The 14250-nt window shown below is 39.3% G+C and overlaps 1 protein-coding gene across 1 annotated transcript; it reads left to right on the top strand.

The window, feature by feature from the left end:
* The first annotated feature begins 4719 nt into the window (after positions 1–4719).
* Positions 4720–12938, top strand: ntan1 (N-terminal asparagine amidase). Its single transcript, XM_061722895.1, has 10 exons — positions 4720–4964; positions 6033–6135; positions 7210–7275; positions 7361–7469; positions 7568–7641; positions 7739–7792; positions 7882–7935; positions 8025–8122; positions 9117–9230; positions 12623–12938. The coding sequence occupies exons 1-10, from the start codon at positions 4884–4886 to the stop codon at positions 12788–12790; spliced, it is 921 nt and encodes a 306-aa protein (XP_061578879.1). The 5' UTR covers positions 4720–4883; the 3' UTR covers positions 12791–12938.
* The last annotated feature ends 1312 nt before the right edge of the window (positions 12939–14250 follow it).

The following is a 14250-nucleotide window of genomic DNA, read 5'->3' as shown; positions in this document are numbered from 1 at the left end:
TTCTTCTTTGTCTCCTTCCGCCCGATCCGCTTCTTCTTCTACTCCGCTTTAATAGCACGCAAAGCCCAGTGCAAAGGCGCTACCGCCACCGACTGGACTACATTGATCTCGAGGTCTCACTAAATCCCTCTCTTAAAAGGAACCCTGGCCAAAAGTAAATGCTTTTAAATTTACTTTAAGTAAAAGTAAGAGTAAGAGTAAGAGTAAATTTCTTATTTTCCACATCAGTAAATTACTATATTTTTTATAAATTAATTTAAGGATCTTTTAACTCTTGTTTCTGAGAATTAACTCTTTGAAACCAGCTGTTGAGTTGTTGAAAACCAATAGGATTTTAGGGAAGAAGAAAAAAGAGCAGACCTGAAAGTAACGAGTACTTTTCAGCCTTCCTAGAAATTTACTCAAGTAAAAGTAAAAATATTTGTCTTGGAAATGTATTCAAGTAAGAGTAATAAGTACCAAAGAAATCTAATACTCAAGTAAAGTACAAATCCTCTGGATATGTACTTAAGTACAGTACTCAAGTGAATTTACTCCGTTACTGTCCACCACTGAATATAGCTTAAAGTGAACAGCTGCTGACAAAAACACGAGCTCTTGACAGCAAACGCTCTCCTCCTCTGTTTGCATTGAGACGCAGTTGCTGGGATTTTGTCCCACTCTCGCCTCATCCCGTCTTTTTTGGTCTTCATTTGGCTCGTTTTGAGATATGTTTTCAGTGTTGTCTTCCTCATTGACCTTGTGTTCGGGTTCAAATTGAAATGGCTGAACAGATGACATGTTTATCCTCTGGATTATCTGGTTGAACAGTCAAAACAGTGTACGGGGGCCAGCAGGTGCAACCGTGTGACGTCACTACCCAGAATGCATTGCGGTGTAAACAACAATGGCGACCTACGAGTTAAATTATATTTTCAAATTTTATAAAAACGAGACATCAAAAAGGTTTTTTATATCACATTGTTATAATTGATACCAACATTTATCTTTTAAGACCTACATGTCTTAATAGCCAGGGTTCCCTTTAAAATAATTCCACTGCATGTTTTACACGCCAAAGTTTATATAAAGGGGGGGGGGGGGGGGGGGGGGGGGGGTGATGATAGAAGATAGAGATGGGAATATGCTTATACACAGTACTGGAGTTGAGGGGGTATGAGGGGGGATGGAATCCCCCCTGAAATAAAAACGGTCCAAATCATCCCCCCTGTAAAACTGCCATCCCCCCTTTCCATCCCTTATGTCATTTCGTCAATGAATGTGGTTTTACTGCTATTTCAACATTTAGAGTCATCACCAGAAAAATATCGCCAGAAAAATTACTTATTTGACAATTTTCACCTGTTTCAAGTACATTTTCACTTGAAATATGTAGAAAAATCTGATTTTGAGTTTTTGCAGTGATCCATTTTACTTATCCTGTGAAGGACAGAGTCATATTGATAAGTTCAGAAAACTGTTTTTTATTGTTGTGTTTTGATGTATTTGATGTAAGCCCAGTGGATATTTAAAGCTTACAGAAGGCTGCATTTAACTGCTGCTATGTCATTCCTGCAGTATTTCTGCAGGTGTTTTGGTCAGAGCTATTATTTGTAATATATTATATTATTTGTAATCAGCACAAATTATCTGTCCCCATATGATAAAATCCACCATCCCCCCTGAATTTTTTTTTTACAACTCGAGTACTGCTTATACATGAGGAGATGTGAAGGCAAGATTGAAATAGTACTTGAAATAGTACCCGATGAATGAAGAAAACACAGAGACAGGAAGGTGCAGCAACTGTAAACCAAGAAGTGCCAGTCAGTAAGGGTGAAGTGAGGGCTGCTTTGAAGAGAACTGAAGTAGTGTGGGGGTAGAGTGAGGTATAATACCCCACTCTACCCCCACTTCAGTACTATACTCTATTATACAGCAGTAACCATGAATGGATCAAAAACACCCTTACATATTATGCCAGAATACTGAACAATATCCATTCTTGTCTTGGAACGACTTTGATGAGATTTTTGAAATGTTGGCTATGGCTAGTATAGATTGTTGAGCAACATGAGAAGGGGCGAGAGTGAAAGAAGGCTCAAGAAATGGAGAAAAGGTGTACTGGTTTCAATTTTCAATGGTGATGTCCAGATGTGTAACAACTGGGCATCAGGACATGTCGTGTCATGACATGAAGATCTGGGAAACAGTAATGGAAGAGGTTACAATTTCTGAGCAGCCGTATGATTTATGTGGTTCATACTAAGAAAGAGCAGTACAGATTCATCATTTCTTTGAGGATGCTATAGGGGAAGTAAAAGATAGGTCGGAAGATAAACAGTGTCTTTGAACATTTAGTGAAAGGAAGTGTGACTGCATTAAGGATCAGACCTGAGCTCCTTTTTGTTTGTTTGTTTTTGCATAAGTTGCCTTCAGGGATCAATAAAGGATCATCAAACTGAAATGAACAGAATTGAACTGTTCTGAATAAAATGGGACTGACCTGGTAGTGGTACTAACTGGTAGATATTGCAATGGATACATATCAATTTTAACACATCTAATAAGCTGTATAACAGAGATAACAGGTAGCAATGGTGACGCATAAATTCCACCCAGCAAAGGGACTCTTATTTTACTAAACTAATGCGGTAGAGATATGTGCAGTCCCATTAACTTTAGAGTGCTCGGATTAGTTGAAGGCATTTTGCTCAGCTGCATAAAATTCTGTACAATAATTCACAGAAATTTCAGGGGAAATGAACAACATTCATGTGGGTGCCAGCACATTCATGATATGATATCCCAGTAAATGAAAAAGGAGTCAATGACGGAGTCAATGACAAAAGGAAAGTGTTCATGTTAGGGTGAAACTGTCAAGAGTCTGAGGGAAAAAGCATGGTCTCTAGACTGCATTGGTGGCAACAACACTAGGATCATGAAATAAAGGTGTGACATATACATGTGGGCGTATTTGTTAGCACTCTCTCATTAAAGAAAGAAAATCCACAGTGGTCACTGAAATAACTGGGAACTGACAAAAGTAATAACAAATAATAATTTACAAAGAAATAAACTAATACATCAGACATTGATTTTCAATTGTGGTTAATCATAAAAAAAACATACTTGTCCACATGTGTAGGAATCAAGGGAAGATATGGATCGCAAGTTTAACATGTGATTGAAAGTGGGGCACCGCTCGAGGGAAGGGTATTATTAACATTTTGCTAAAATATAAATCCAGTTATCCATATAGATCCATTGATCCATTTATTTACACTCTGCTAAGAGGAATTGGTCATAGTTGGTAACTTCATCCAGAGGGTAAGTGCAGGAGAGAGGAAGTAATCATATCCAGATTGAGATTAGGTCATACTCGGTTAAAATCAACTCTGTATTTAATGTCAAAGGCTGTGTCTGATAAATGTGAGGAGTGTGATGTCATAGAGAGTGTTGAGCATGTGCTTCTTAAATGTGGCAAGTATGAGGTTGAAAGGAAGGCTTTAAGAGACAGGGTGTATGAGCTGGGACGTGAATGGAGTTTAGAAGGGTTGTTACTAGGGAGCAGTGAGAAAATGAGGGATTATTACAGGGCACTCCTTGTCTTTCTTAAAGGGGACCTATTATGAAAAACACGTTTTTTCTTGCTTTAACATATAATGTGGTCCCCCCTCCGCCAACTCAGAGAAGGAGGAAAGCAACCAGCAAACCAGTATGATGTGGCTTCTACGAGCCGTTCAGATTCTGCGCATTTTCGTTACGTAGCCAAAATGCAAACCACGCCCACAACTATAAAACCGTGTAACTGCATGCGAGTGTCCAACTATCGCGTCGCACTGCGTGACATCGGACGCTCTCTGTCCATCTCCCTCCAGCCAGCTGCCACTTTATTGAGGTTTTTGTAGTGAAATGAGGAGGAATCACAGAGATAACTTCTCATTTCAACTAACTGGATCAGCCGTTCCTCCTCCATGACCCTTTCCTACAGCGCTTTCAACCGGCTTTCAACGCGAGCGACAGGAAGAAAATAGACAAATGTTCAGCTCAAAACGGCGCGCTGCATCGCTGCGTCGCTGCGTCGCTGCGTCGCTGCGTCGCTGCGTCGCTGCGTCGCTGCGTCGCTGCGTCGCTGCGTCGCTGCGTCGCTGCGGCCAGTTAGGACAGTCCAATAGAAAATAAAGCAATGGAATTGATTTTGTCGCTGACGCTCGCTCGCATCGCATGCAGTTATGACACGGTGTAACTCCGCCGGCCGGAGCTTCCGCTATTTTCTCGTAGCGGTGTATCACGTCATTCAGGCAGCCAATCAGCACAGAGCCTCATTATCATAGCCCCGCCCACTCAGGATCCTGCATAGATAATAAGGTTAGACAATGGGATGATAAAGACATGGCTCAGAGGCTGAATTTCTAATTTATTTAGCAAAAACAATCAAAAGCTTGTTTTTAAGACATTCAAGGCCTGTTTAAGATAGGGATTAGATGCCATAAAGGTCCCCTTTAAAGAGACAGGGCTAGACAATAGGATATAGATGTGACTACCTTATTTTATTTATTTATTTATTTATTTATTTTAATTTTGTTTCTTTCTTTTCCTCCCCTAGTATTTTCCTTTAGACTCACTGTAACCTGATGTATTACCAATGTTACACACTCCGGTACTTCAGAAGACTTCGTCCAGCAGGGGGCGCTACCACGGCGTGGTTGTCAGCCATGACGTCAGCCGTCGCACCAACACAAACCAGAAGAAGACGCAGCGAGGAAGTTGGAGGAGGAAGGATGAGTTATTGACCCGACCAGGGACGACTTTAATGGGGAAAAACAGGGCAAAACATTATGAATTATTTGTCTCTACTGCACCATAATTAGAAGAATTCAAAGTGGATCTCGCCAGAGGAAATGCCTTTGTTAATTCAGGGGAGGGAACTTGAGCGCTTAAGCTCGACAGCGGAACTGTTCGAAAGAAATCCACATTTGAAGGTTTGTTTACACAAACTGCTGCTACATTCACGATAAGCTCTTATCTATAGATATTTCTTTAATAATTAAGATTGCTTAATTGAGAAATGTTTGATACCAGACCTCATTCTGGTGTTTGAGTGATAGTTGTATCCAGTAGCCTACTCGAGTTGTAAAAGAAAATCAGGGGGATGATGGATTTTATCATATGTGGACAGATAATTTGTGCTGATTACAAATAATATAATATATTACAAATAATAGCACTGACCCAAACACCTGCAGAAATACTGCAGGAATGACATAGCAGCAGTTAAATGCAGCCTTCTGTAAGCTTTAAATATCCACTGGGCTTACATCTAATACATCAAAACACAAAAATAAAAAACAGTTTTCTGAACTTATCAATATGACTCTCTCCTTCACAGGATAAATAAAATGGATCACTGCAAAAACTCAATATCTTAACAAGAATATTTGTCTTATTTCTAGTTAAAATGTCTCATTTTAGTAAAAAAAATCTCATTACACTTAAAGAAAGACTCATCACAATTTTCACCTGTTTCAAGTAGATTTTCACTCTGAAGTGGAAGATTTTTTTGCTTTGAATAAGAAGATAAATCTTGTCCCACTGGCAGATTTTCCTACTTATTTCAAGTGAAAATGTACTTGAAACGGGTGAAAATTGTCAAATAAGTTATTTTTCTGGTGTTATTTTTCTGGTGAGGACTCTAAATGTTGAAATAGCAGTAAAACCACATTCATTGATGAAATGACATAAGGGATGGAAAGGGGGGATGGCAGTTTTACTGGGGGGATGATTTGGACCTTTTTTATTTCAGGGGGGGATGCCATCCCTCCTCATCCCCCCTCAACTCGAGTACTGGTTGTAACCTTACTGAGACGATGATAAATGATTTTAGACATACTATATCATATATTATGTGACTGCAGCGAAGCTATATTTTAGAGCTGATATCAGTTAATACGATAGCTTTATCCATGACGCAAAAAAATTAAAAAAAATAGGACGTTCTCTCTTGTGTGGGTTTATTTTCGTTCAAAAAGCATGTCATGTTTGTATTACAGGAAAATGCGCGATTATTTAGCTCCAGACCACTTGTTGATGTGGATCCAAAGTGCCTCCTGTATGTTCAACAAAGAGAGTTTGCAGCAACAACACCTGCAGACGGTGAGTAAAGCTAAGTTCATCTTTAAAATGAAAACATACACACTTTCAACTAACTTTCAAGGTTTTATGCATCAGATAAAAATAAGATCAGCTCATCCTAACCACGTAATAAAGTGAGGTAAATACAACCCCATAACAACAACATATGAAATGTTACACCCTTATTGCTTTGAGAAGAAAAAGACAAACTGCATAAGCTATGTTTTTAAAAACTAACTACATCCAACGATTAAGCAATTTTAGGAACAATTTTTAGGCAAAAAAAGAAGGAGAAATAAACACAATTTTCTGTTCTTGGATTGCTCTGTTGCTTGAGCCGGTCTCCATCCAGCTTTGTAGGACAGATGTCCTCACATTTTACTATAAAATATACAGAGGAGATCCTGGCCAAGTAATTGACTGGAAGGTACCCAGGTCTTGTGGTTATAACAAAGCAAACAAAATAAAAATAAAACAAAACACACAAATTATACCTCCTTGCATTGCAGTTGATACGAGATGAAGGCAAGCTGTGTTTTGTTTTTGCTCATTTTGGCTCCATTCCTGATGACTAAACATCTCCACTTTGGTGTAATCTGTCCAAAAGACTTTGTTCCAGAAGTCGTATAGTTTGTTCAGATGCAAACCTAAGCCATGTTCCTGTTAGATAGCAGAGGTTCTCAAAGGGGACGTACTTGTTCAATCTTTCTAACTGGACTGTCATGAAACTTGTAAGTTTTAACAATTTATCATGTTCACTAAAGTCTGCAGGATCAGAGATTTGGTTCTTGGTCCTTTTTTATGTTCTTATGTTTCTCAGAGCACATTGAATAGGCAAATTGGTAACTGTCTTGAACGTTTTACACTTGTAGTAAGATGGACATCAGATTGCTTGGAAACCTTTCCCACAAATGATGACAGCAACAGTTGCTTCTCTAAGATCATTTCAGATGTCTTTCCTGCTCTGACTTGTATCAACACAAACATGAATTTGATTTTTTTACTTCATGTGACCCAGCAGGACAGGGAAAAATTCAATTTAAGTCTAAATTCACTCTACTCAACTATAGTAATACTTCATCTAATCTTTTACAGACTGCGTTTCAATCATTGGATCGGGTGATGCTACCACCTGCCATTTGGTTGTTCTGCGACAGACAGGTAACAGTCATTCTACTAAATTCACGCTGTGTCAGTCTCCATTACAAAATCCCAAAAGTACATTACCCTGATTATTTTTTCATAGGAAGTGGAGCCGTTTGCCTTGCTCACTGCGATGGCTCCAGCACATGCGCTGAAGTACCGCTCTTTGTGAAAGCTGTCTCATCGCTGAGTAATGTTTGTGAAGAGGGCAGGTAAGACTTACGCATGTACAAACACAGGTTAAAGCATGTGCCATGTTGTTTAATTCAGTAACCATGTCCTGTCTTTTCATTTCTTGTCCTATATGCAGACTAGAGCTGCATCTTGTTGGAGGATTTAATGACGACACAAAAACATCCCATAATCTCAGCCTTAGCATACTTGGTATCATTTGATAAACTTACTTATTCTTCATTAATGTGCTGTTACTGGACAACTTTTAAGCTTTGTAAAACTTAAATGGATCTTTTAAATGTTGCAGCTGCATTTCAAAAACAGAAGGAGGATATTCATCTGGAAACATGTTGCATCACAGGTAACTTTCATATCCATTTGAAGTTCTTAAAAACAAATTATTTTATTATAAATTATTCAAAAATAAGCTTTCATCTAATTGTCTTGTAGAAATGAATGACATTGTTGGAAATGGGACTCACAGACCGATCGTGTATGGAATAGGTGAGTGATAGATATGCAGCTGAAAGAAATGCAGTCCTTTCACAGGATGTTAACTCTGATACTTAAGTTTATTTTTTGATTCCATGCAGGTGTAAATGTTAAAACAGGTGATGTGTTCCCTGCTTCATTCACTCATAAAGGGCCGGCAGAGGAGCTGCGATCAGCACGGACCTTCACAGGGGGACAGGTGCTCAGAAAAACAAAACCTTGTTTTCTTTGAGAATAAATATCTGTATGTTTAGGAAGAGATGTTGATGATTTGTTAAATATAATGATATTAAAAAAAGGTTCAAAGAAGGTTGGAAAAACTATTACATTTGACTAACAGTACCCAAGAATCCCATGTAGAAGAATATACTGTATTTTCCGCACAATAAGGCACACTTAAAATCCTTCATCTTTCTCAAAAATCGTCAGTGTGCCCTATAATCAGATGTCTCTTATGTTTGAATGTTGTTGTGTTTACCTCCCTTGAACCAGTTTTATTTGGTACACTGCGCTCAAAAATCTGTCAAAATGTTTTAGTGCAATTTTGGTATGCGATGACGCCGCTCCATTTGGTTCATTGTCAGACCAGACAGCTGACATAATAAAGTCGGTCCTTGCAACATCAGATAACAATTTATTTTATTTTTTTTAAAGGTTTTTGTGGCACTACTGGCCTTTATTGAGAAAGTATTTACACTGGAAACGGGTAGAGATGGGCAGAAACATTGCAGTATATAGCGACAGGGAGGGACTCGAACCTGTGCTGCGCCCGCTCAACCCACTGAGCTATCCAGGGCCCCACGTTAGATAACTAATTATGTATTGCTGCCAAGCAACCATTGTCCAACATCTATTCAATAATTAAACTTCAAGACAACGTTAGGCTTTTAGCGTAAACCCATTTTTAAATCTAGATCATAATCCAATTATAATTAAATGTTGGAATACAACGTTGTTCCAACCTCACAGTGACTTCAGGTATCCGCTATCGCTGGCAACGATGAACCAATCAGAGAACAGGACGTAGTACGACGCTTGCCTTCGCCACTTTTTATTTGTGGATATGTGGAAGATGAATGTTTTAAAATGTGTGTATTTTTCCGTATTAACTGACAGATAATTATTGTGAATCAGTTGAATAAAGTTCAACTTACCAGACTTTTTAATAGATTTTTAATTGTTGTACCTTTCAGATGGCTGACATATATGACTCAAGTTGTGGACTTGTCAAAATCGGGCCGTGCAAGTGGTCTCCTAACCTGGATATTGCCTTCTGGCTGTCACAAAATGATGACACAATTTTAAAGGTAAAGGGATCTTGAAATACTAACATTATCTCCAGGAAAATTTCAGAAGCTTCTAAAATGCAATCAAAACAGAATATACCCCCAAGATTTAAAAATAATCATTATACAATCCCTTGGTAGTTCGTTACTGACTTCATGGTATTGTAAATATGTGATACCAGAAACACTCTGAGAGAGAGAGAAAGAGGTGCAGCACTCTTGCTTTAACTTTTAATTGCTTTTATGTTTGCTTTTAATCAGCCTTTTTCATTGAAAACTGTGAACGCCATTGTTAAAATTTTGCAACATCTATGGGTTCCTTACGCAAAAGTGGATTATTTTGAATGACGTTATTTTTTTTCCCCCTTTTATTTATTTTTAACATTTTTGCAATGAGAAATATTGTCTCTTGAGTTAATTGACATACCGTAAATTGGAGGGACATGGTGAAGATCATTGTCCACGAAGACTAACCATTTGGTGGATGCTGTTCTCATAGATAGATACATAATAAAGGCTAGATGACCAACGCCGGCCAACGGACTCAAACGTCCGCAGTGGCGTCCATCTTGCCACAGTCAGCTAGCTCACTCAGGACATCGTTTTAATTGTGCATGTACTTTTTCCATAACTTGATCAGTTGTGACTGAATTTCAAACGGTTTGGTTTGTTATAAACATCAGAGATGTAGTTATGACACTGGATACTTATAACCAAATAATCTACAACAGTTATAACCATGGACTTTCATATACAAATAAACTGATAGGTGCAATAAACATTCAGCTGCACAAAGTATTTTTTTATTTATATTTTATATATATATATATATATATATATATATATATATATATATATATATATATATATATATATATGTGTGTATGTTTAGTTTAAACATGTAATAATTCAAATTATTTTATTATATTGGTAGTATTTACATTATTACCATGTCTTTTTACCTTATTACCTTTGCATTATTCTCTTAAATGTCTGTAACCTCTTGGACATAAAAGTGACATTTATTTGCAATACGAAATAGGTTCAAGATTTCCCTTTAAAATATACATGAAGAACTGCAGCTTGTTGAAATCCCCACCCAGCACAGAGAACTATTGTGGAGATATTCACATGGAAGACAGATAAAACAAAAGATGTGAGAGTGAAACAATGGAACTGAAGAAAAAACCCTGAAAGGGTAATTGAATTGATATACAATTACCCAAATACCCAACTTAAGATTTCCCTATACCCAGTTCGGCAACCCTGGTCCTGAAGAGCTGCAGCCTTGCATGATTTGGATGTCTCCTCGCATCAACACACCTGATTCAATTCAACCTGATTAAAGGTCACAATCAAATGTTAATGTTAATGACACAGTTGCTTGTGTCACGGTGTGATGAAGGAGGGAAACATCTAAAACATGGCGGACTGCTGCTCTGTAGAACCAGGGCTGCCGACCCTGCACTACACAAATACACTGGACCAAAGCTCTGTCCGTGGAGGGTAAATGAGGCTTTAGCTGGGGCGGCCTTCCTAAAACTATAGTTGCTAAACTAATAGCAACTTAATTGGTTGGCAGTGGGGAGACTGCACTGTTATGTTAGCAACCATGATCCACAAACCACATCCACAAATATTGTAATTTAGACAAAAGATTAGTTTGTCATAAAATTGTTATTGGTGTCTGCCAAACCTAGCTATATAATTGAAAACTCGATTAAGTCATTTTTTGGACAGAAAAGCTGCAATTTTAACATGTTCAAGCATCCAGAATTATAGCCACGTTAATGTTTGTAGGGAACCAAACCATCTGTAAATCTGTCAATATTTCATAAGAAATAAATAAGAGTAATGAGGTTGAGCTGATCACTCACCATCACTCAGGTACCACAGATCCCGCCAGAGAGCTTGCTTGTGGCATGATTGCCGCCAGTGATGACGCTCGAAACTCCACCATAAAGCATCTAGATATATATCATTATTTAAACTCGAAAATCATTGAGGGCGAGCCCTCATTTACAATGACGTCGAGCAATACAAAAGTAAAAACAAAAAAAAACAAAGACAAAAATAGAACAACAAAAGAGCAGTTAATTAAACAAATATGAAGTTACAATTAATAAATGTAACAATAAAATCAATTAAAACAGACAGTGCTTAAAAGATTTAAGATCAGGGATTCAAAATGACCAAAAGACACTAGTGAATTAATTTTTAGAGTGCTTTGTAATGAGTTCCAGGTGGAAGGTGCAGAAAAGCTAAAAGCAGATCTACCAAGCTCAGTAAAGACTCGGGGGACTTGTAGTGTAAGCCAGTCAGTGGATCGAGTGTGGTGTAAACTAGCAGGCCAAGCAAGGAGGGAGGAAACATAAGTCGGCAGCAAGCCAATAATAGCCTTATAGATAAATAAATAGAAGTGAAAATCTCTCCTCTCAGAGAGGGAGGACCATCCAACCTTACTGTATGTATGTATGTATGTATGTATGTATGTATGGATGGATGGATGGATGGATGGATGGATGGATGGATGGATGGTATGCAATGATGAGTGTTATATGAGTCACCAGTAATAAACCTAAGTGCAGAGTGATAAACAGAATCAAGGGGCTTTAGCGTTGTAGCCGAGGCATGTCTGTACAGTATGTCACCATAATCTAAAACTGATAAAAAAGTTGCCTCAATAAGGGTTTTTCTGCAATGCAGAATCTAGACGTTATTATAATAAATGGATGGCTTTTCTACTCAATCATAAAACCCTCACCTTTGCCCCAGTAATCTCCAGATTATGCAGTCTAACAGTCATATTTGTTTATTTTATAAACATTTCTGTCTTTATCTCTCTCCACATTTTTTTTTTTTTTTTTTTTACATATTTATTTTTTCGTGTGTTGCTGGTATCAAATCATAGATTTGTAGGTTTTCTCTCTTCTGAGAGTAATCTACTTTTTTACTTGTTTCTGTATAAATAAAGTGTCAAACAAATGGACATTACTAGTATTATGTTACAATTAAAAAGCTTAACGACTCTTTTGGAAAGGGGTTTTTAACTCTTTTTCAGTTCCTTTTTCCTAAACTATGTGCTAAATGATGGTACAAATATATGTGTATATATCTAATCAAAAAAAGGGAGTCCAAGGCACTCTTCTTGTGGAAAAATATAAAAAGCCTTTATTGAAACATGGCTATTAGTATAAAAACATGCTCCCATGTTTTTATACTAATAGCCATGTTTCAATAAAGGCTTTTTATATTTTTCCACAAGAAGAGTGCCTTGGACTCCCTTTTTTTTGATTAGATATTGTTTTTTTCCCCAACACCAAAGAGCACCTTCAAGATTCTTTCTTAACAATTCCCTGAGCACTTTGGATTTTCTCTTCACTATGTGTATATATATTTGTGTTTTCTTTCAGTACCTTTCCACTTCTCCGCTGGCTGAGCCGCCACACTTTGTCCAGGGCATGAAGTCCACCATCAGGTTCCTTTTAGAGCACCCCAACTCCGACAGCCTGTTTCCGGGCGGTCAGCCGCAGCTCTACCGCAGGACCGACACTGGAGCCTGGGAGAGGCTGCTGCGGTAACACAAACCTCACCCCAGGGCTCTGCAGGCCCAGTCCTCCAGGGCCGCTGTCCTCCACGGCCGCTGTCCTCCAGGGCCGCCGTCCTCCACGGCCGCTGTCCTCCAGGGCCGCTGTCCTCCAGGGCCGCTGTCCTCCAGGGCCGCTGTCCTCCAGGGCCTCCGTCCTCCAGGGCCGCTGTCCTCCAGGGCCGCTGTCCTCCACGGCCGCCGTCCTCCAGGGCCGCCGTCCTCCAGGGCCACTGTCCTCCAGGGCCGCTGTCCTCCACGGCCGCCGTCCTCCAGGGCCGCCGTCCTCCAGGGCCGCCGTCCTCCAGGGCCGCCGTCCTCCAGGGCCGCTGTCCTCCAGGGCCGCCGTCCTCCAGGGCCGCCGTCCTCCAGGGCCCAGTCCTCCAGGGCCGCTGTCCTCCAGGGCCGCCGTCCTCCAGGGCCGCCGTCCTCCAGGGCCGCTGTCCTCCAGGGCCGCCGTCCTCCAGGGCCGCCGTCCTCCAGGGCCGCTGTCCTCCAGGGCCGCTGTCCTCCACGGCCGCTGTCCTCGTGTTTTAGATGGTTCCCTGCCTCAACACACCCTGACACAAGTGACTGTCATTTACAGACTTGTGTTGATGGAAGGAAATATCACAAACATGTAGGACAGCGAGGACTGGACTTGAAGAGCTCTGACTTACTCCTTTCTTTCATTGAACCTTAAAGTGATATTTGACTGCATTTACCTCCCAGTTCAGTTGACACTGTGACTGTTTCAACTGCTTTCTTCTTCTTTTTAAAAAAAAGATAAAATCATTGTGTCTTAACATTGAGCCAACCGTCGATTCAATCTTGAAGTGATTGTGTTCCTGCCTCTGACATATCATTTGAAATTACATCTGAAGCTATATGATGTCTGCACCTTGCACCTGCTGTGTTGCAGTAGCTATGTTAATGTTTTACTATGTTCAGTTCTTTTGATATATAATTGAATGTGTCGACATCTTTGTTTCAATGTGTGCCCATTCTCTATTTTTTCCAATGCTCAAGTTAAATTATTGCAACTACAGTGTGAGAATCTGCTCACATTTTTAGTTTAGTGCCAAAAACGTCAGACTCTTAGGAAGCCACTGAGCAAACATGATGTCCCAGATAAAAGCCAAATCCTGTCCTGTACCACATGGTAAATTCATGGGAAGAAAACAGATTTTAAAAATCTGGTCATTGTTTTAACTGAAGTCTTAGGCCCATTGATCGTCACTTTGGCCAGTGAATTCATAGGTACAAATTCATAAGTACAAAAATCAGTTTAAGAACTAATATTTTGGAGATCTATTATAATTTGTGGACCAGAACATGTACAAAAATACGTCTGGACTTCTCTTAAGAATATAGCTTGACCCCAGGTAAGAATTACAAGTCATGGACTTTGTACTACAACAATAAAATTGATATTTCTTTTGAAACTTGGTTCAAAACAAAACAAATGACTAAAGT

Source organism: Cololabis saira, chromosome 1, assembly GCF_033807715.1.
Source record: "Cololabis saira isolate AMF1-May2022 chromosome 1, fColSai1.1, whole genome shotgun sequence".
In the NCBI taxonomy this organism is placed as follows: Eukaryota; Metazoa; Chordata; class Actinopteri; order Beloniformes; family Belonidae; genus Cololabis; species Cololabis saira.
Note: the sequence above shows the minus strand (reverse complement) of the source record. Positions and strands in the feature narration are given on the sequence as shown.

Bases quoted from the DNA above. Each gene is read 5' to 3' on its own strand.
- ntan1 (XM_061722895.1), top strand. From the start codon at position 4,884: ATGCCTTTGTTAATTCAGGGGAGGGAACTTGAGCGCTTAAGCTCGACA. The intron at 7,642-7,738 runs GTATCATTTGAT...TAAATGTTGCAG, and splicing joins TCTCAGCCTTAGCATACTTG to CTGCATTTCAAAAACAGAAG. The intron at 9,231-12,622 runs GTAAAGGGATCT...GTTTTCTTTCAG, and splicing joins ATGATGACACAATTTTAAAG to TACCTTTCCACTTCTCCGCT.